The sequence below is a fragment of the Strongylocentrotus purpuratus genome, unplaced genomic scaffold, assembly GCF_000002235.5.
Source record: "Strongylocentrotus purpuratus isolate Spur 01 unplaced genomic scaffold, Spur_5.0 spur5_scaffold_8, whole genome shotgun sequence".
Taxonomy (NCBI): Eukaryota; Metazoa; Echinodermata; class Echinoidea; order Camarodonta; family Strongylocentrotidae; genus Strongylocentrotus; species Strongylocentrotus purpuratus.
In genome coordinates this window covers 14345465-14366536 of record NW_022145614.1, presented here as the reverse complement: position 1 = coordinate 14366536, position 21072 = coordinate 14345465, and the positions used below count along the sequence as shown (strand labels likewise).

Here is a 21072-nt window from a genome sequence, read left to right as displayed (position 1 = left end):
TACGTGTCTCTATCTGATAAAAGGGGGAATTGTGACTGTTTAATCCTAAAAAGGCCTGGTTATTTTGGTAGATCTCTCAGCCGGGGGGGGGGGGGGGGTGCCCCTCCGTTGGAATTTTCTTTTACGTGGAATTTTGAAAGAGTTTTCCAAACAGAATAAGTTAAAGTTATATAGTGCGTCCCAGAAAAAACGAAACCGAGAAGTATCGATGTTTTATCATAACTTAATCACAACCATAATTAATGAATGATACATATTTGGAAAGCTTAGAGTCTCTTCTTTCAGTTGATGCTACTCATGTGATGCATATTTTACGCATGAGTGATTAAAAGCAAATTAAAAGCAAACGAAACCGAAAAGTAATTTGGCGGACGGTATCTGAATTTCAAAGAAAAATTCATATTTCCAGAAAGTTCATTTTCTGCTCTTTCATATGATACCTCAATCAAGAAAAATGAGACAGGAATAACAAAGTTCTGTTTGTTTAAAGTAGCCCTTACATTTTCATAATTTTAACAAACGAATTCGTTTTCACTGGGTGCCTGCCGTAGCAAAAAGCAGATTTAACTCTCATCTACGGCTGATTGTCAACGAAACGGAGTTAAGTTTTTTGTTAATTTCGTTTATTGATACGGCAGCCAGCCAGTGAAAACGAATTCGTTTATGGAAATGCAAGCACTACTTTAAACAAACAGAACTTTGTCATTCCTCGCTCATTTTTCCTGATTGAGGTGTCATATGAAAGGGCAGAAACTCAACTTTCTGGAAATGTGAATTTTTCTTCGAAATTCAGATACGGCCCGCCAAATGTCTTGTTGGTTTCCTTCCTTCAAATTGCTTCCTTCAATCACTCATGCGTGAAATATGCACCAACTGAAAGAGGAGACTCTAAGCTTTCCAAATATGTATCATTCATTAATTATAGTTTTGATTAAGTTATGATAGAACATCGATACTTCTCGGTTTCGTTTTTTTTGGGACGCACTGTATAGTGCCCACGCTACCGTTTGGTATAAATTATAACAAATTGGTATCAAAGATAGGGGACCGGGTGGATTCGGCCCTAGACCCTATTTAGGCCAGAACAACAAAAAATCAGAGCCACAAGGGCAGTCCGGATGCGGACCGCGATGAGCGCGGTTCAAACAGATCTAGGGCAAGCTATTGTCAGAATTTGATCGATCAAGTTTGAGGCATGAGGTTCCGGAGGATGAGTATCAGCAAGGGCAAGTTGTCCTTTACTCATATCCCAAGCATCCAGAAAATGTATCTTTGGATAAGACTTGAGGATGCGTCTCAGGGCTTCTTCATTGTCTCGCGCGTAGTGCTCATTTAAGTACTGGGCCCTCGGCCCGTAAGGATTTTGGGTATTTCCACCCTTAAACATGACAACTGCCGTGGGGTTTCTGTTGAGTAGCCTCCGGGCGGCATCAGTAATGGACTTGATCCGCTGCTTGTAAAACGACCTGTAAAGAGGTTGAAAATGCGACCAGAGACATATGACAACGACAACGGTCTCATTAGACCCGATGCGGTCCAGTTCATTTGTAATGAATCGAAGGGTAGCTAATTTATACCATTGAAAGTTGCGTATAGGAATGTTATGGAAGCTGTAATTCAAATGAATGTCATATTCAGATACGAATATGCCAACAGGAGCAATCCAGTGCGCTTCGCGGTATTTGGCCCCAATTAATGTCTTGGCCAATTTAGAATACACTTGTCTGATGGTCGAATCGCCATAAAAGTAGATCTTCTTGTTAGCCAAACACTTCTGTACCTCGTCTTTGGTGAAGTGGTTCGCTTTGCAAGTGGGAGGAAACCAAAGTTTATTCCGGTAGAAGCCCGCCACCCACGGTATAACTTGAAGGCGGTCATGCTGTTGGCCACACACTGGTAGACGATCCACTTGTTCATTTATAAAGTCACCAGATTCGCCGTTTACTGTCACGTGATTGGGATGGCCCACGATTGGAGCTGCACGGCTATAGAGGAAACATGGAGGAAAAGGACAAATAAATGGAGAGTTAATTTTAAAGGGAGGGGTGGGGACACGGCTCTTAATTGTCAGCTTTCCCAGGATAAAAAGAAAAAAAGGAGACACCATCCTGCATCTCGATAAAGTGTCTTCCACTGACTGTATCTGCTGTCGACAAGTCAAAATCTTGGGTCTCGATACACTTTCGTTCACATGGTCAAGGGCAAGAAGACAAAATACGAAGAAGTGTGATCTTTTCTTGCCAAAACGAAAGTAAACTTGACATAAGTATTTCTTGTCTTTAAAGTGTTCCCCTATAGGCCGTCTTGAAACCATGCCCATAAACTCCCACACGGCATGATATATCGTGATCAATACTGTATAAAGGAACTAGAATTTAACATAAACTGAAAGTATTCCCTGATATTAGGTTAGTATTGATAAACGCACACAACAATGAGAGGAACGAGGCAGTGAAAGCTTGAGCAAAATCCGCTTAAAAGTAATAAAGTTGTGAATTTTTTAATGCGCATCAATCAAACACAAATTGGAAACTATGTGACCTTTCTTGCGAGGTCCCCTCCCATTTTAAATCCCTGTACTAAAAGTCTTCAACAATCTATATTTTCCCTTAAGGAAATTTTTAAATCTTAAATACACCCAAAATATAATTACTGCAAATATGTTTTATGCAACCCCTGTATGACACAAATCTATTCCGTCACCAATCAATGAGAAAATGAAAGGTTATTGAATTCTCTGTACATGCAGAGCAAATTGGAGAGGATTACCATTACCATCTCGAAACTTCATAACTTTCCTATTTTAATCGTATATTGCTTGCTCCAACTTTCACTAATTTGTTTCTCTCATTTTTCTGCCCAACTCGATATGAGGGTGGGCTTCCCCTTATGAAGAAAACAAATGCCCAAACTGTGATTGCACGTACGAGAACCCAGCGTTTAATCGCAGAGGGTTAAAGGACACGTGCCATCATACATTACACAATTAAAGTTTCAGACCAATGGAAGCTTTAAGGCAAAATAAAGTTTGTCTATTGGGCGGCAACACTGATCATGCGTGTCCATGACAAGCCGTTTTAACATTTATTCCTATTTCTTGATATCAAGAAATGATTTTCTGTTGTATCCTGTGTATTTAGTTATCAGAATGGGGGTCATATCCCTTTTTGAATGGTGTAACATTCCATCACATTTATATACACTAAACTTATTATAATTTGAGAAATAAAAGCATTGCAATTATGTTCATTCTTTATGGGATGTCGTCTGCTTGGGCAGGGTTGGTTCATATTGTGACGGCATTAAAACATCTTTATTTTCCGGCGAATCTCTCGCATATCCCAGATGCTATGGAGGTTGTTTTATTTGTATTTTTACTTGCATGAATGGCTGACCTAAAAAAGGTGACCTTACCGCCCCCCCCCCAACAGGACAAAATGACAAATTTTCAAATTTCGAGACCCCAAAAAAAGAAAAAAGTGTCCTCTTACCCCCCCCCCCCCCCCCGCTTATTCAGCGGCTGGCTGAGTCGTTGCGATTTTTTGGGGACTCTTAAAAAAAAAAGTGAACGCTTACCCCCCCCCCCCTGCTTATTCAGCGGCTGGATGAGTCGTTGCAAAATTTTGGGCCCGATTTTAAACCCCCCCCCCCTTGAAAAAATCCTGCGTACGCCACTGTGCATGATGGCCATCTGTTAGCATATCAGTTTCTAGTAATACGCTTTTTGCCATATTTGTGATTTTCTATGAACCCGCACTTTAAAGGTTTCTTCGTGCAACAATGTAAATAGTTTTATTGATATTTTAAAGTCTTATGCTTTTGCTCCCTTGATTCTTTAACCTACAAGAATAACTACACAATCTGTCACATTCATAGACAATATATTTACAAACAGACCTGAAAATAATATCAATGTTGGGATACTCCTCACTGATGTGAGTGATCATTTCTCTATTTTTTGTCAATTGCAATTTCTCTTTCATGATGATGATCCTGGTGCAATATACAAGCGTGCAATAAATGACCCAAATATTTCTATGTTCTGTGAAAGACTACTTATGACAAATTGGGGTGAGATTTTAAAATTTGATTATGTTAACAGTGTTTTTGATGTTTTTATGAAATATTTTCTAGAAACGTACAATAATGCTTTCCATTTCAAAAAATAAAAATAAGAAAATCCTTGGTTTGATGCTGAACTTTAAAAAATGTGCAAAAAGAAAAATATTTTATTTCGGAAATATATTTTTAAAAAATCCATCTCGTTATCGGAAAAATGTATACTCGTGTTTTAGAAATGTAGTAAACAGTGAGATACGAAAACATAAACGAGAATATAATTTTTCTAGATTTAAACGTGACAAAAGTAATATTAAGGCCACTGGTAAAACCATAAATTATATTGTAATGAAAGCTCGGGAAAAAATGCAATGTGATTTTATTGAACAAAATGGTATACAGATACATGAAAAACAGGCCATTGTCCAAGCATTTAAAACTTTTTTAGCACTATTGGTAGAGACACTGTAAATAGTATACCTGATGCCGTTGATTTCTTACATTTTTTTTACCTAAAAGGGACTTTTCGAAGTCTATATTTATGAAACCAGTTGAGATTTCTGAAATATTTCAAATTGTTAAAAAAACTTGAATCATGTAAAACCCCAGGATATGATGATGTTAATATTACCGTTCTAAAGAAATCTAATGCTACATTTGTTATACCACTTTGTAATTTATTCAATATCTGTCTTTACAAGTTGGTGTCTTTCCTACTGCTCTCAAAAAGGCTAAGGTAATTTCTGTGTACAAAAAAGGAGATAAAAATATTTAAAATAATTATAGACCGATATCAGTTTTATCTACCTTCTCAAAAATCTTTGAAAAGCTAGTTTATAGTCGTCTATTTTCCTTCTTATGTAAAAGATTTATAATTATACCATAAACAGTATGGGTCTAGACAAAATTACAGTACATATATGGCTCTTTTGGATTTTACGAATATTATTGCTAAATCATTTGAAGATAAAAAAAAATTGTTATTGGAATATTTTTAGATCTTACCAAAGCATTTGATTGTATAAGTCATCAAATATTATTACAAAAATTACAATTTTATGGTATTCGGGGTTCTGTACTTAAGTGGTTTCCAGTTATTTAAATAATAGAGTACAATATGTAAGTATAAATAATTTATCTTCTGAGATTGAACATAACCCATTTGGTGTCCCTCAGGGATCAGTATTGGATCCGTTATTGTTTTTAATGTATATTAATGATATTCAATTCGTAAGTGATATCTTACAGTCGATAATTTTTGCAGATGATACAAGTTTATTTTTGTCTGGTAAAAATATTGATACATTGTGTTTTACTGTTAATACGGAACTTAAAAAGATTGATACATGGTTTAAAGCAAATAAATTAAAATTGAATGCACAAAAAACATGCTGTATGTTATTTCAGCCCCAAAACAAAAATATTCATACATCCTGTACTTAAATAAGTATCAACCAACACAAAATATCGCTAGTAAATTCTACAATTTTTTTAGGAGTAAGAATTGATAACAAACTGACATGGAAAGAACATGTACATTATGTATGTACGCATGTACATTATGTATCATTATTGTACCTTTTAATATTCTTCTTAATCTGTATAATACCACGATTCTACCCTATCTTATCTACTGTAATATAGCGTGGGGAGATTGTGCTAAAACTCATTTTGTTCTAATTTTAATTCTTCAGAAACGGGCAATACAAATTATTTTTAACTTACATCCTTTCTCCCACACTGCTCCTATGTTTAAAAAACATGGTATATTAACAATTTATGATATACATAAGCAACAGATTGATATATTTATGTTTTCTTACTCTAAAAATATACTTCCAAAGTTTCTAGATGATTGTTTTATTTGTAATAGAAATGTGACTAATTATGAAACTCGTCAATCAAATTCTTTTCCACCTGCCAATGTTTATTTATTATTTCTCAAGAACAATAAATATTTATGCTGGACCAAAATTATGGAACAACTACCTCAAGAACTCCAAATATGCCCAACAGTATCAATTTTCAAAAGAAAACTTAAGAAATATCTTGTAAATGAATATGTATAATTACGATTATTTTTTACATAAATGCCTTTTCTGATATTTTTTTTTGTAATGGATTTGTCCGGTTTAGTTTTGTTTATTGATGCTTTGTGTTATTTTGATCTCTGTATTTTTATCTCGTTTTTAGTAAATTTAAGAAACTTTTTATGTAAATTGTATTATTTGGGAATAACCTTGATAGGCCATTGGCCTTTGTTTTTTCCCACCACATTATGATTTAAATTGAAGATGTTTCATTTTAACGTTTGTTTATGTATATATATATGCATATAAATTGTACTAGTTTTTTTTAAATCAGATGTGGAAATAAAACTTGAACTTGAACTTGATATCAAGAATTGGATTCTTGATATCAAGAAATAGGAATAAATGTTAAAACGGCTTGCCATAGACACGCATATAGTGGACGTTCACGCCGTTCTCGTCAGCTCAATCTAAAAGTTCCTATTATATTACTATGTGAGCGAGTGAACATGCTCATACCAAGATGCGAATTAAAGGGGCTGTAGCATGGGAAATACGGGTTGACGCCATCAACGTCTTGTTTAGGACAACTGCACGTAAACGAATGGGCTTGATTAACTGGGTCAGCGCGCTAGCGTTCGCGAAACAGACCGAAGTTCTCCTCACGCTTCGGTTTCGCGTATGTTGCACGCACGTGAATACGCAGGCCCACTGCGATCGCGTCGTCCGTAATCGTATTATACCCGATTTTCCCCCTAGTGGGCCTCGGGAAAGACGCATATTATAGTCTCGTCATGCTACAGCCCCTTTAATATTGGTTCTCTCGTATGTCTCAATTCGCTATCCATTGCACCAAATTCATTGTAAATGTTCTAGAAAACTTTAATTTTCTTGAATTATCAGGTATCAAGCCCTAATAATGCATCTCCGAAAACAACTGAACAAACAAACAAAATCAAATGAATTTCAATACATTGACAAGTCAAAAATATTTAAAAAAGGGGTCTTAGTATCAGCTCTTTTCGCCCTTCCCTCTCTCTTTCGACCTTTGTCTAGGAGAATTTCGGTTTGTTTTTTTCTGTCTTATGTCTGTTACATGTACTTTTCTCTAAGCGTCATAAACACCGAAAGGTGGACCTGTGCGCTATACAAGTAGCCACTATTATTAGGGTGATCACACTGCCTGTGCACACAGTCTGCCCCATGCACACACACACACACACACACACGCACACACACACAACAGCAGTCAGTTGGTAGAAATAGCAATTTTCGTAAATTTATTTTAAAAAAACTGAATAATATTTTAATTTTTTATTTCACATATCTTTCAAGCATACCTTTAACTACAATTATGTGTAGTTTCATTGTTATAGGCATGTGGAAAGTATGTTAAATTACTAATTAGAATATTGTCTTTTCAGCCATGTGTGACATGGCCCGCTGATCGCCCATTCACTGTTATTCTGCGAGGTGAAAATGCACTTCAATGTATAAAACTCCCCTACAAAAATGCAATATCCTCATGTGTTTCACTCATTGAATCAATTTGTTATTTACACTCAAGGTAGTCACAACTGTACTAGGGTCACCAAACTTTCTTTTTCTCTGAAATTCAGTCCCTGTGCTGTGGAATGTTATGGCCTGTTGAATTGAATGGTTTCACGGAAAATCGTCATAAATCCTCAAATCTGACATTTAAAAAAATATATATATACTGTGATGTAGCTGAAAGTCTGCAGATTCTTATCATTCGTTCGGTTTTTCTGAATAATTTGTGAAACATATGAGGAAATAGCTGTAACGGTGATCCAAGGTAATTTCCATATATTTGGAATTTAATGTTAATATTTGGTGTAAATATGATCTATAAATATATGATTTAAAAAAATGCCAACAAAATGAACAGTTTGACTTTCCTATATATATATATAATTAGCTGAAATGACCTAATTTGCATATTTGATGAATATTCATAATTTTTTTTTCAAAAAAAAAAAAATATTTCCATACCTGTCTGATATACATAGTTTTCATTGATGTATCATGTTCGGTTTTGATTTGAGTACATATGCGCATATTCATTAGACGGACTTAGTTATTTTCACAACTTTTTCATATCTGCTGATTCGCAAAAATGGCAAAAATGACTTAGTTTGTTTGCTTCTGTTTTCAAAACGGTAATAGATATAATTTTCTTTTTTGTATTTTTTACCACAAAGATGATATTTTAGTGTCTGATAATTTAAATTATTATTTGTGTCCAAGAAAGTGATGAATTAAGTTGTCAACTTTGTCGAATTTTGCCATTTTTGCCAATTTGACCATTTCTGGCAGGTTTTTCGGTAATTTTGCGATATCAAAAAAATGGTATAAAATCACAACGCATTGACCGATTTCAATTCTGTTTTTTGTTTTTTGAAGCTTTCATAAAGCTTGATCATTTGCAATCATAACATGTGTTTGTTGTACTTATTTTATGTGTGCTATACCTACTATTATTATTATTATCTCTGAAACTACCCGAAAAGTTATGTTATAAACTATTTTGTTTATTTCTTGCAATTCAACGCGCCACTTGTATCACCGAGGCTCCTAACATAGCACTTACCGATGAACTACAGACGATCTCCTGCTGTAACCTTCGTCTTCAATCCTTTTGTTGAACTGCCATTCAAGTGTCTTAAACGCTGTCCAATCAGCGCAAGAGAGAAGGCTTGAATTAGGTTTCTGACAGTACCATGTTAATCCCACATAAGGATTAGATAGGTTGCATATCGACGTCTGTATTAGGTGAGAACACACAAACACCATAATATAGTAACGGAACAATTCATATATAGGGTAGGTGTAGGGAATTGGAGACCACTAAACTTGAACACATCACTGTTTGTCCGTGTTGGCTTCAATATTGCTATAGAGCCATCTGTGGCCTTTAATAACACTACTGCATATTCAATTCATTTCGAAGACTAAAATGCGTTCTTTCTCTGAGAAAATTGGCAAAATTGACCATGGTTAGCAAATTGATCGTAACATTTTGCTCTGATATAAAAACACAATTTTCACTGACTGTTGTGTTGTATGCAGATATTTAATGGTGGCTCTTAACAAGTAGTATTAAGAGGAAGTTTATGAAGTATGCCAACCATCTCGGAAAACTTATGGCCATTGTGTGTTGTGAATAGGTGTTGCAATGCACATTATGAATGGTGTCTGATCAGAAATTTGTGCAGGCAATGGGGGACACCAGGTCTAAGATGGGGATCGTTTGGTTGTGAATGTCGAGTATGACGAGGACAGTCAATGACCCGATGCTGGTTGGTTAATTGTCCATGTACAGAAATATTTTGGGCTACATTTGAATTATTTATTTCTGTTTGATTTTCTTTTTCTTTTGCCCTATTACAAATATATAACAAACAAAACATTGCAAATTGTACACATTTCAAAAGAATATAATGTCGAATAAAGGAACTAATCGAAAACATCAAACAGGAGGGTTGACAAAGTAAGCAAAGCTTGATAGCATGACTTCCCTCAATGGATACATAATGATACGAATATGATGGAACACAAATTGGTAAAAGGGGAAAGAGAGAGAGAGAGGGAGATTAAAAAAGAAAGAGGGGGTGTATATCAAGATTCACAGATGTATGTGGTGCAATGTAGTTGGATTTCAATTTAATATATGAAGAATATTGGGTGGCCAACTTGGAATGTATTATAGAATGAGACTAACAAGGTTTCTGGACAATATGAATAACAAATGTGAGATTAGCAAGCTGGTTTATATAGACTATAAACCTTTGTTAAACTTTGTATACAAAACAGGTTTTGGAGTATCCCAAGTAGGCCATATTGTTTTAAAATCGTTGAAAAAAAATTACAGTAAGTTCATTGGCTGCATAACTATAACAATCCCATTTTCATTCAAATTGTACTTAAAATGTCCTGATTTGTAACTGTCCCTTATTACCTGCACATGTAGGTAATGAGAGACCTTTTGTGATGACGTCACTAATCATTGTTATCTTCTTAATCAGTTACATCATGACCACAATTTTGTTACCAAATAAAGAGAAGAAGTTACTGAAGAGAATACAAAACTTTCTGTATGTGTAACATTGTTCATGTTTATGTAAATTATGCAAATGTGTTTAAGGGTCTCCAAATTCCTACACCTACCCTATAGCATTATACACGATCGCATCTACTTTCGAGAAATCAACTCAAGGGTAATATGTATATGTCGTATATCCTATAGAAATCGTTACGATTTACATCATAGTAATGTTCACCCATTTCTAAAGGTGATTAACAAGACTATCGATATTGCCATAAGTTGAATTTCCTAAGTGACTGCGCTCGTGATTTTTTGGAAAACGTCTCAACGCGCTTAGGAAAAAGTAAGAAACAATATACAAATAGAGAGAGCTGCAGGAAACGGTCTTTGGCTAATGAATACAAATATCAATTGAATAGATATGTTTTAAGAGCAATATTGAATTCTTGAACTATCTAAGCTTGCAGACATTATGAGGGATACTATTCCATAACTCAGGGGAACTAAGCCCCAAAACTCGTTCAACATAACACTTTGTTTTGATCACCTAAACACAGGTACAACAAATATATTTTTCTGCAGTGTCCTTAGATTTCTTACCGGTTCATATTCTGTAACTCTGAGTAGTCAGATGGAGCCATGTCATAGAAACATTGAAAAGCTCACAGCAAGATGTTAAACTTAATACGTGATCTGATCCGGGGGGGGGCTATTAGCAGGGCCGTAGCCAGAGATTGATGTTTGGGGGGGGGGCACATACATGTAATTGATCGACGTGGCTACGGGCCTGCGGCTATTAGGACATACGGGGGTGTGCCGCTCTAATGGGTGAATTTTTCGCACACAAAAAATCCTTAACCATGGGTCCCACTTTTAACAAAAATACCCTTAAAAATGGGTACGTTTTATCAAAATTTCAAAAAGATTGTAAAATTTTCGGGTGTTTTTGCTTGGAAGAACACCCCAAATTGTGGAAAATGGGTATTTCTTCGAGAAAATTGCCCTAAAATGACCCCTAATAATGGGTAGAGTTTACGAGGCTTGAGCGGCACACCCCCCGGGGATCTGATCGGTAACCAGTGTAAGATTCTTAAAACCGACGATATGGATTCATGGGTTTATTGTTTTGTTCTTGTCACAAGTTTTGAATACATGGTCAAGAGACTCTCGTAATTCTTCAGTGACAAACCGAGAGCGTGTGGACAACCTAAGTTTAAAACCCAATTTCTGCCCCATGGCATTATCGTCTTCTTCTCCTGGCTTGCAAGAAGGTTTCGCTTTTTTGGAAGATTGTATCCAAATTAATTAAAACTTTGTTTAATTTTAAAATCCTTTTGAACGAAGAAATTCTTTTAGTAGGTTATGAAATAGAGAGAAGAGAAATGAATCTAGTCAATCTTATTTTAAACTTCGCTCAGTTTATTATCTATAGAAACTATATTAGAGAATGTTTTGGAAGTGAAAAGCACAGGAAACATGCTGTATATTTGATAAAAGAATTAAAGGTGGAAATTCGCACCTATCTCAATATGAAATGTAATCAAAAAAAAATTCGATACAAACGAAGTTACAAAAGTTACACAAATATTTTCATTATTTTAGTTAGTGATTATGTCACATTAGTTTCATGTTCTGTACTATGTATAATATGTTAAAATTGCATGAATTTTGTATTTAAACACTGTTGTAAATAGCTGTTTTTTATGATATGAACAAATAAAGTACCTCGAAAGAGGATAAATAGAAAAAAAATTATCGTCTTCTGCCCCTTTCAAATTTGATACCCCGCAGATTGAGAAATTAAAGATAGATGTAAGATACACCTACAAAATGTTTGTTTTTCTGAATAATGTATTTCATTCATTTATTTTTGAGGGGGGAGGGTAAATAAGCACTGTTAATAACCTATGAATGTAATTCCCACTTTCCTTTTGTATTTGATTTGATTTGTTTTATATTTATTCATGTATTCATTTTTTTAAATTTATTATTTATCCATTTCTTTTGCTTCTTACAGGTTTTCGGGAATAGTTCAACCCTCTTTTCACACATTTTTAATCCTCAGTCCCTAGCTCTTTACTATATTAATATAACAGCACGCAGTCTAGTGAAAAAGATCTTGCCAACCCCGACCCCAAACAAAACAGGTTCATCGCTACCTAGCTAATAGACCGGTTTCATAACATATTCAAATTCATGGATGTTTCCTTCCTGGGGACCTAGTGACGAGGTATTCCATTAAACTGTTATATCGATGAATGAACAACAATACTTTGATTTTCGTTTGAATACATAACATGTTGCCAGCCTCGGGCAAGTTTTTAAGATGTCAAGAACAACATTATTAAAACGCAAAAGTCTCTCCTCACCATTCCACAAATAAATACTAAATTCTACGGGTCTCGCCCTTTTTAAGTTGCATCGGCCGAACTTTGGAATAAATTACCGGGAAATCTAAAAAAAAATGTGATACTGTTGACAACCGTAAGGCGCGTCTTAAAACATTTCTTTTCAAAAATACTTTCCAATGTTAACGAGAGGAAGTATGTTGAGCATATTTCTCTCTTCTTATGTTGATCTATCCACCTTTCCTTTTTACTCTTTCTTACAGCGCATAAAGACATATTGTGATATGCGCTTTATAAGTACGGCATATTATTATTAACATTTGTTTAAAAAGTAGACAAAATTTGAATGTTAGTAAACATAATCAATCCTGAATAAATGAATATTCATTTGCCCGCTCCACGCGAGGCTTCATTTCGATTGCGTCATGACCTGAAGCTTAGTTTACACAGACAAATTATTCAACGCAATGACTGCTTCACTATGTCTTGATGTCGCAATCCAACGTCAAGAATTAGGGACTTTTAGATTTACACGACGAGAACGTGGACCGCCACGTGTCACATCCTTTTAAGGTAATGTGACGTACTATTAATGCACTCCTGGGCACGGCCCAGTGCCTTAACACAATGTCACACGCGGCAGTCCACGCTCTCGTCGTGTAAATCTAAAAGTCCCTAATGACGCTTCGTGTGCAACGGGGATAACAGAATAACGCTCAATGAATTACCAATCTGTCAACGGGCACGTGGCCACATCTCACTTCTTCTGCTACATCTTTTCCACCTATCTTCTTGCTGAATTTCCCCAGATAATTCTCACGAGGCTGCAATGTTTCCTTCAGGTTTTGTAGTTCGAAAACAGCTTCACTCGGGACAACTAAAGTGACATTGATACGGATAGTCCCGGCCCACTTTAGAGTGAAGAAGGCGCTATAACTCCCATTGCCAAGGTCAAGGACTTCACCATCTGTCCCCGAGCCTGCAATAAAGGACCCGTTTTGAGTGAAGATCTTGCTGCGAAATAAATCTCCACCGTACGTCTTGGGCTCATCGTAGCCGTTCCGTGCTTCGATTAAGAGTTCGAGTTGGTCGCATACGGAATAAGATTCCTTGTCATTGACGATGGTGAATCGGCTAAAGGTACTGTTTGTCGTGTCCATATGTGTAATCCATTGCCTTGGTGTAGCGGGGGGATACGAGAAATGGGGAAAATTTCTCAGTTTCCGATTCGCACAAAAAGGATGATTATGCGAAGTTTCAGGTTCAGCAGGTGATGTGTTATACAGGTTGCACGATTTCATCCCCTATAAAAAAAAAAAATCATGTGTAAATTCATCATGGGGAACAACAGGGTAAAATGGGAAACGAATCATGACTAGAAAGTTACACATTTATTGTACCCAGAGGCGGTGCTCCGGGGGGGGGGGGGGGAGCATAGTGCCCCCACTTTTTCAAGTTCCCCAAAAGGTTCCCTTTTTACATAGGAAAAGTGCCCCCTTTTACTTTGAAAAGCGCCCATATTAATTTGTAAAAGTGCCCCTTCCCCTTTCCACCTCTTATAAGTGCACCTTTTATTTTGACACGTACCACTTTTCCTTTGCAAAAATTGTCCATTTTCCATTCTCATAAGTGCCTTTTTTAATCTCTAGTAATTTTTGATAAGTGCCCCCATCACCTCTGATAATTGCCCTTGATTCAAATCTGAGAGGTTCCCCTTTTGATTTGAAAAGTTCCCCCTTTTCCTTTGTAAAAAGTGCCCCTTCCCCTTTTAATAACTACCCCTTTTTTACTCGGATAAGCGCACCTTATACTTTTACATGTGCCCCCTTTCCTTTTGAATAAAGGGCCCCTTTTCCTTATGATAAGAGCCCCCCCCCCCCCATCTAAAAAGAGCCCATTTCCCTTCTCATAAATGCTTCTTTTTATCTATGAAAATAGTTCCTTTTCATTCTCATAAGTGCCCCTTTCATCTGTAAATGACCCTATTCAATTATGAGAGATACTCGTTTTACTTTGACAAGTGCCCTTCTCCTCCTGATAAGTTCTCTTTTCATCTCTTATAAATGCTCCTTTTATTTTTGACACGTCCCCCTTTTCCTTCCTAAGAAATGCTCCTTTTCCTTTTAATAAGTGCCCCTCCCCTTCTCGTAATTACCCCTTTTCATATTGATAAGTGCCCCGTTTATTTTAACATGTGTTTCTTTTTAATAAGAGCGACTTCCCCCTTTTCATAAAAGCCCCCTTTCACCTCCGATAAATGCCCCTATTAAAATCTGATCGGTACCCCTTTCCTTTAAACAGATGCACATTTCCCTTTATCATTAGTGCCCCTTTTGCATTTTCATAACTGCCTCTTTTCATGTATGGTCAGTGCCCTTTTTCAGATGCGATAAGTGCCCGTTTTCACCTCTGATAATTGCCCTTTTAACAATGAAATGTGCCCCTTTTTCGCTCGCTCGGGATTGGCTTTTTCTTCTTTATAAGATGTAATGTTTCGCACTGCGACCTCACAAATCTTAAAAATTGCGCTCGCTCGCAAATTAAAGATAAGCTCTAGTTCTGGTAATGGTGAAAAAAAAACAACATTAAAACAGTTTCTATTCAAATTCACACCAATTGTTAAGCAATACAAATAAATGACTCTTGCTAAAGGAATTTGAATGAAATTGTGTAATTGCAGAGAAAAAAGCAAAATAAGCATCGATTTATTCAACGGTCGGGGTTGGTATACAAACCGAATTTAAAATTACGAATATGTCTGTTTAGCTCCCTCTTTCGGCAGCAACTCGATATAGTCCTCTCGGTTGGCGATCACAGAACTGTGTTGGCGATTCATTCACGCCGAAAAGCCAACTCACACACAGAAAACGCTCTACTTAAAACTTCCGCATCACAATAATTTGTTGTGACTACTTACATTTTTTCAGCTACCGTAAATTGCACATGCAGTGAACTAGTATTCATTATTGCTTAGGACGTTATGGCTTATTGAAACAAACTTACGCTCAAAACGATGTGGGGGAGAAAGAGAAAGAAAGAGAGAGAGAGAGAGAGAGAGAGAGAGTGGGTAGTTGGGGGGGGGGGGGAGGGTGATGATCGGAAAAATAATTGAATTGCCTCCTTTTTTTAACACTGCTCTTCCATCTCAAAACTTATTTGTGAATCGTATCATCCTTTTATTTTGAAGAGGAGTTCATTCTCTCGTGTTTCAATAAATCAACGCATAGACTTATATTACACTCATTTGTTTTAATTATCAACATCATTTGATGATGGTAAATATTGCTTAGGAATTGTCCTTGACTTGTCAAAGGCATTTGACACCATTAACCACTCTATCCTACTAAGAAAGCTTGAGCACTATGGTGTACGTGGAATAGCATTAACTTGGTTTAAAAATTACCTATGTCATCGAACTCAATATGTTGTGGTCAATGGTGTCAAATCCCAGACTACTGTCATGCAGTATGGTGTACCACAAGGATCAATGCTTGGTCCTCTGCTATTTTTAATTTATATCAACCATGTTATCAATTCGTCAATTTTATTTACATACTCACTATTTGCAGATGATACTAGTTTGATTTTATCCCATAAAAATATTGTTACTTTAATGGCAATTGCAAATGATGATATTAAAAAATTGTTTGCATGGTTTTGCTGCAATAAGTTGTTGCTAAATATTCAAAAGACAAACTGTGTTATTTTCAGATCCAGGGGTAAACGAATTCCAAACAATGTTGATCTTCTGGAGGTAGGAGGTCATAGAGTAGCGCGAAGTGAGCATGTTAAATTCATAGGTGTTTTTATAGATGAGTACTTGTCTTGGACTCCCCATTTGGATGCTAAGTGTTGGTGTCATATGTAGGTTAAGATTTATCCTACCTAAGAATGTTTTGTTAATTTTATATAACAGTGTTGTTCTCCCTTACCTTACGTATTGCAATGTTGCATGGGGTAACACTTTCAAGACTTATATTGATAAACTTAAAATATTGCAAAAGAAAGTTATTCGGCTTGTTACCAATTCTAACTTCAGACAGCCTAGTAAGCCATTATTCCTTGAGATGAAATTGTTGCCTTTAGATGAGCTTGTGTCATTCAGTAGTATGATTTTCGTGTTTAAACTATAGGTTTTGTCATCAGGCTTGCCTGTTAACGATACACAGTCCAGATTCACGTGTAGCTAGTGTAAGGGTCAAAACTTCCCGCTAATTATATTCTGACGTAATGCCTTGTTTGCTCAATACTAACCTTGGGTTCATACGAAAATCTCTGACTCAAAAAGCATGTGAACAATTAATCCATGCATTAATCTCATCCCGCTTAGATTTTCGTAATTCTATTTTATTTGGACTCACAAAACAGCAGCAAGACAGACTGCAATCCCTCCAAAATTCCAGTGCAAGACTCCTTACTTGCACACCAAGAATGTCTTCTATTACGCCTATATTACGCTCTCTTCACTGGCTACCTGTCCAGAAGTAAAGAGAGTCCACTTCAAAGATATGTTACTTGTTTATCAGGCTCTCCGTGGAATCTCGCCACAATACATTAAAGACTCACTACACTCCTACAATCCAACTCGTACCTTAAGATCTGGAAGTGATAATTTGCTGCAAATTCCCCGTACCCGTCATTCATGGGGAGACCATGCTTTTTCGCATGCAGCAGCCAAATTATGGAATAAGCTTCCCTCATCACTTCGCAGAGCTGAGGATTGAAATGGGTTATAACAAAGTATTGCAAAAAATATTGCAAAATTATTTACTTTACTTGTATCAAAGAGAACTGTTGCTGAGCTAGCGCCATGAGCGTCCCTGGACGGTGTGTGCGCTCTATAAGTTTACACTATTATTATTATTATTATTATTATTACTAGGGTCGAGGGGCCACGAAAAGACGGGGAAACCATGCCAGTACATAATTACGGGTTTATAACTAATCGCTGTGTCCGGGTTTCAAAGTTGCTGCTTCCTATATCACTTCCCCTTGGATCTGATTTCTTTTAGTAAAAAAGTCACTGTCATAAATTATTAAGGACACCGTTTTACTTGTGTGTGTCATGTCTAAGAATACTGCTCGAGGTTGATCTTTATTTGCCATATCCTCATATCATAGATTAGTAACTCCATGGTAGAACAGTTGCGCTCTATAAATTATTTAGGACACCGTTTGACTTGTGTGTGTCATGTCTAAGAATACTGCTCGAGGTTGATCTTTATTTGCCATATCATCATATCATAGATTGTTATTATATCAAACATGGGTGTCGATCTGTAACTGATACCTATTCATCATGGGGGGGGGGGGGGGTGATCTATTCATTCATCCCCCCTGATGAATAGGTATTACGTAAGTATCGACACCCATGATATCAAACGTTATAATTTGGACCCTCAGTAGAACAGTTGCGCTCTATAAATGGCACAACTGGGCAGACCTTTCAATCCGTACCATTTACCCACGTATTCATTTATCTTATGGATTTTTTTTTATATATGCTGATTGTTTTGATAAAGGAACATTATATTCAAATCATCATCATAAAGGACATCGTTTTTTGTGTGTGTCATGTCTAAATAATACTGTCAGATAATTCGGAAAAACAAGTTTGTTATAATAGTCACTTCCCCCCCCCCCCCAAAAAAAAAGAAGAAGTCATAAAGAAAAAATGGGGGAGGGGGGATGGGATTGGATATGAAAAAAATGAATGTATCATTTCTTGTAATGCTATAGATGTAAAATGAAGAAGAAGAAAACAAAATCAGTAATTTTGCTTGTCCATGCAGGTTTACCTTTATTTACCCCATCATTATATTATATTCGATCATATATTATTATAATATCATAATATTATTATATTATATCATCCAAATATAATTTGGACTCTTGGTAGAACAGTTGCGCTGTAATAGCACAACTTGGAAGCCCCATCTATCGGTCCCATTTAGTTTTCACCAACGTTTTCATTAATGTTATTACATTTATTTATTTGTTGTTGATTGTTGTTATCACTGAGCATTATATTCGAATCATTATCATAAAGGACGCCGTTTTATTATGTCTAGTCTACGAATTTGTCATAATGGTCACTTTTGGCAAAAAATTAGACACATATAATTTTAACTTTCTTTCGGCGGGGGATGGGCCGGGTGAAGGGTTGGGGGGGGGGGGGGGGTAGGATATGAAAAAATAATTTATCATTTCTTGTAATGCTAGCTGTAAAATGAAAATTGTTCAAATTCTGTATTTTTGCCTGCCCAAGTTTTACCTTTATTTGCCATATAATCATATTATATTTTATAATATTCTTTTAGACCCCTCGGTAGAATAGTTGCGCTATAATTGGCAAAACTGGGCAGACATACACATCCGTACGTTTTAGTATTTACCCACGTTTTTATTTATTATTTATTACATTAATTTATATGTTTTTTTTTATTTTTTATAACGGAACATTATAATTCATCATCATAATTTAGGACACCGTTTTATTTATGTGTTTAGTCTACGAATACTGTCAAACGGATTTTTATTTTTGGTTGTTATAATAATGGTCACCTTTAGCCAAATTTAGACACATTTATTGTATTTTTTTCCTTAGGGAGTGGGGGGGGGGGGCGGCGGGGGAAGGGGTCCGGGTGCGGGTTATGATATGAAAAGTGAATGTAAAATGAAATTTTTTAAAATTCAGTATATTTGTTTGACCAATTTTTACTTTTATTTGCCATATAATCATTGGACCCCTCGATAGAACATTTGCGCCGTAATGGCATGACTGAACAGACTTTCTCATCCGTTCCTTGTACCTACGTTTTCGGTATGCATTTTTGTTGTTGATTATTTTTTGTATATTAAACGGAACATAAGTTCAAATCACTATCATATCAAGGACACAATTTTATTAGGTGTATAGTCCGGGAATACTGTCTCATAGCCATCGGAAAAAAAGTATTGTTATAATGGCCACTTTTTGGAAAACTTAGACACAAAAATATGAAATTTTCTTCTTTTTTTTTGGGGGGGGGGGAGGCAGGGGGAATCCCATTTCAAGACTGCAAAATGTAGTTCAACGTGAATTATTATATCACTTTCTAAAGGAAATATCCGATCGACAAATTTGTTTTTTTTTCTCACTGAAACAAGTGCAATGTGTTCTCAGTTAAAACAAAGTATAAACCTATTCTTTCTCCAGAATGTGCCCTATTTTGTTAGTGCCCCCCCCCCCACTTTAGAAGTCACTCCGCCGCCTCTGATTGTACCCTCTCCATTTCTAAATGATATAATAATGAAAAATAAGACACCCTCCGTATCTTTTTTGTTTGTTTGTATTAATCACTTAGACTTAGGTCTTGAACGTGGAGAAGTTCCACATACTAAGGTAAATTGAGGACGCCAGGTCACGGAGAAGTGAGACAAAACTCTCAAAAATTCTAAAATCACCATAATTACAGGTGATAGTCCTAAAGTATAGTGCTGGTGATATTAATGGTAATAAATCAATTTTAAATATGGCACTAATGTCCTTTGGCAAGGCATTAATCTAAATTTGACGCACTCGACCCAAAAGAAGTAAATGGGTAAACCTGGCAGGAATTAATTCCTTGAAATGCTAACGGCAGTCATGCTAAAGCAGGGGTAATTATGGAGCGCCAGGAGTGTCTATTGAAGAACCCACTTTTATTTGTGTACCCTGTGCAAACTACCAACTGGTCCGTTTAAAAATTGTTTAGTTGAAGCATGACACAGACCGTACCCTAGCATTCTTACCTTTTGATTCGATAGAGGTTTTACTGCAGCAAGAAGATTCATATATACAACGTCATGGTTCCACCACAAATTGAATATCAAGAGAGTGATTGGAGAGAGCAAGACCAAGAGTTTCAGGATGTTTCGACTACTTTGTGCCATCTATAACATAATAAGGATAATGATAATAATAACTAAAATAATAATAATACTAATAATCATCATCATCATCATCATCATCATCATCATCATCATCATCATCACATCTTCATTCATCATCATCATAATAAAAATAACATGTCACAGGTAAATCCTTGTTTACCTGCACCCAGTTCGGGGTTTATTGTATACAGGAGATTTTAATTAAGAAACAAGAAAAACCAAAAAAGGATATATCCAGACAGTAGTTTGAGTGAAAGATCTGAAAAAAGGGATTTATTAAAACTTAACCATAAAGGTAGGTCAAGCTACAAAATATCACTCATCCAATCAATAAGTAACTATTATGAAGATGTAACGATAATAATATGATAGCAATATATATCGGCGGAATCTTGAGCCGACATGCAAGGCTTCACACGCTTACAGTAACTCTTAACAATTAAACTAACTTTACAAGGTTTAAAAGAAAGGGACTATAGATAGTGCGGTATGGTATGTAATCCCGTAGGATTTTTTTGCAAAAGTTGATTTGTTGTTGTTGTTGCTGTTTTGGCTTCAAAAGGGTCCCAATTGGCCAAAAAATGATGGGGTTCAAATTTTCAGACCCCTCCTTATTTTCCTGGGGGTCCATATTGGGCGCCAAAATGGCTTATAT

The 21072-nt window shown here is 36.1% G+C and overlaps 1 protein-coding gene across 1 annotated transcript; it reads right to left on the bottom strand.

Annotated features, from left to right (window-relative positions):
* Positions 1-1141: 1141 nt before the first annotated feature.
* Positions 1142-20364, bottom strand: LOC764847 (NXPE family member 3). Its single transcript, XM_030975651.1, has 4 exons — positions 20277-20364; positions 13232-13807; positions 8701-8873; positions 1142-1985 (listed from the first exon to the last, which is right to left on the bottom strand). The coding sequence occupies exons 1-4, from the start codon at positions 20316-20318 to the stop codon at positions 1142-1144; spliced, it is 1635 nt and encodes a 544-aa protein (XP_030831511.1). The 5' UTR covers positions 20319-20364.
* Positions 20365-21072: the final 708 nt, after the last annotated feature.

Coding starts and splice junctions, on each gene's coding strand:
- LOC764847 (XM_030975651.1), bottom strand. CDS start 20,318: ATGAATCTTCTTGCTGCAGTAAAACCTCTATCGAATCAAAAG. Junction 13,808..20,276: donor AACCTCTATCGAATCAAAAG/GTAAGAATGCTA, acceptor TTTTTTTTATAG/GGGATGAAATCGTGCAACCT. Junction 1,986..8,700: donor AGATCGTCTGTAGTTCATCG/GTAAGTGCTATG, acceptor TTTCCTCTATAG/CCGTGCAGCTCCAATCGTGG.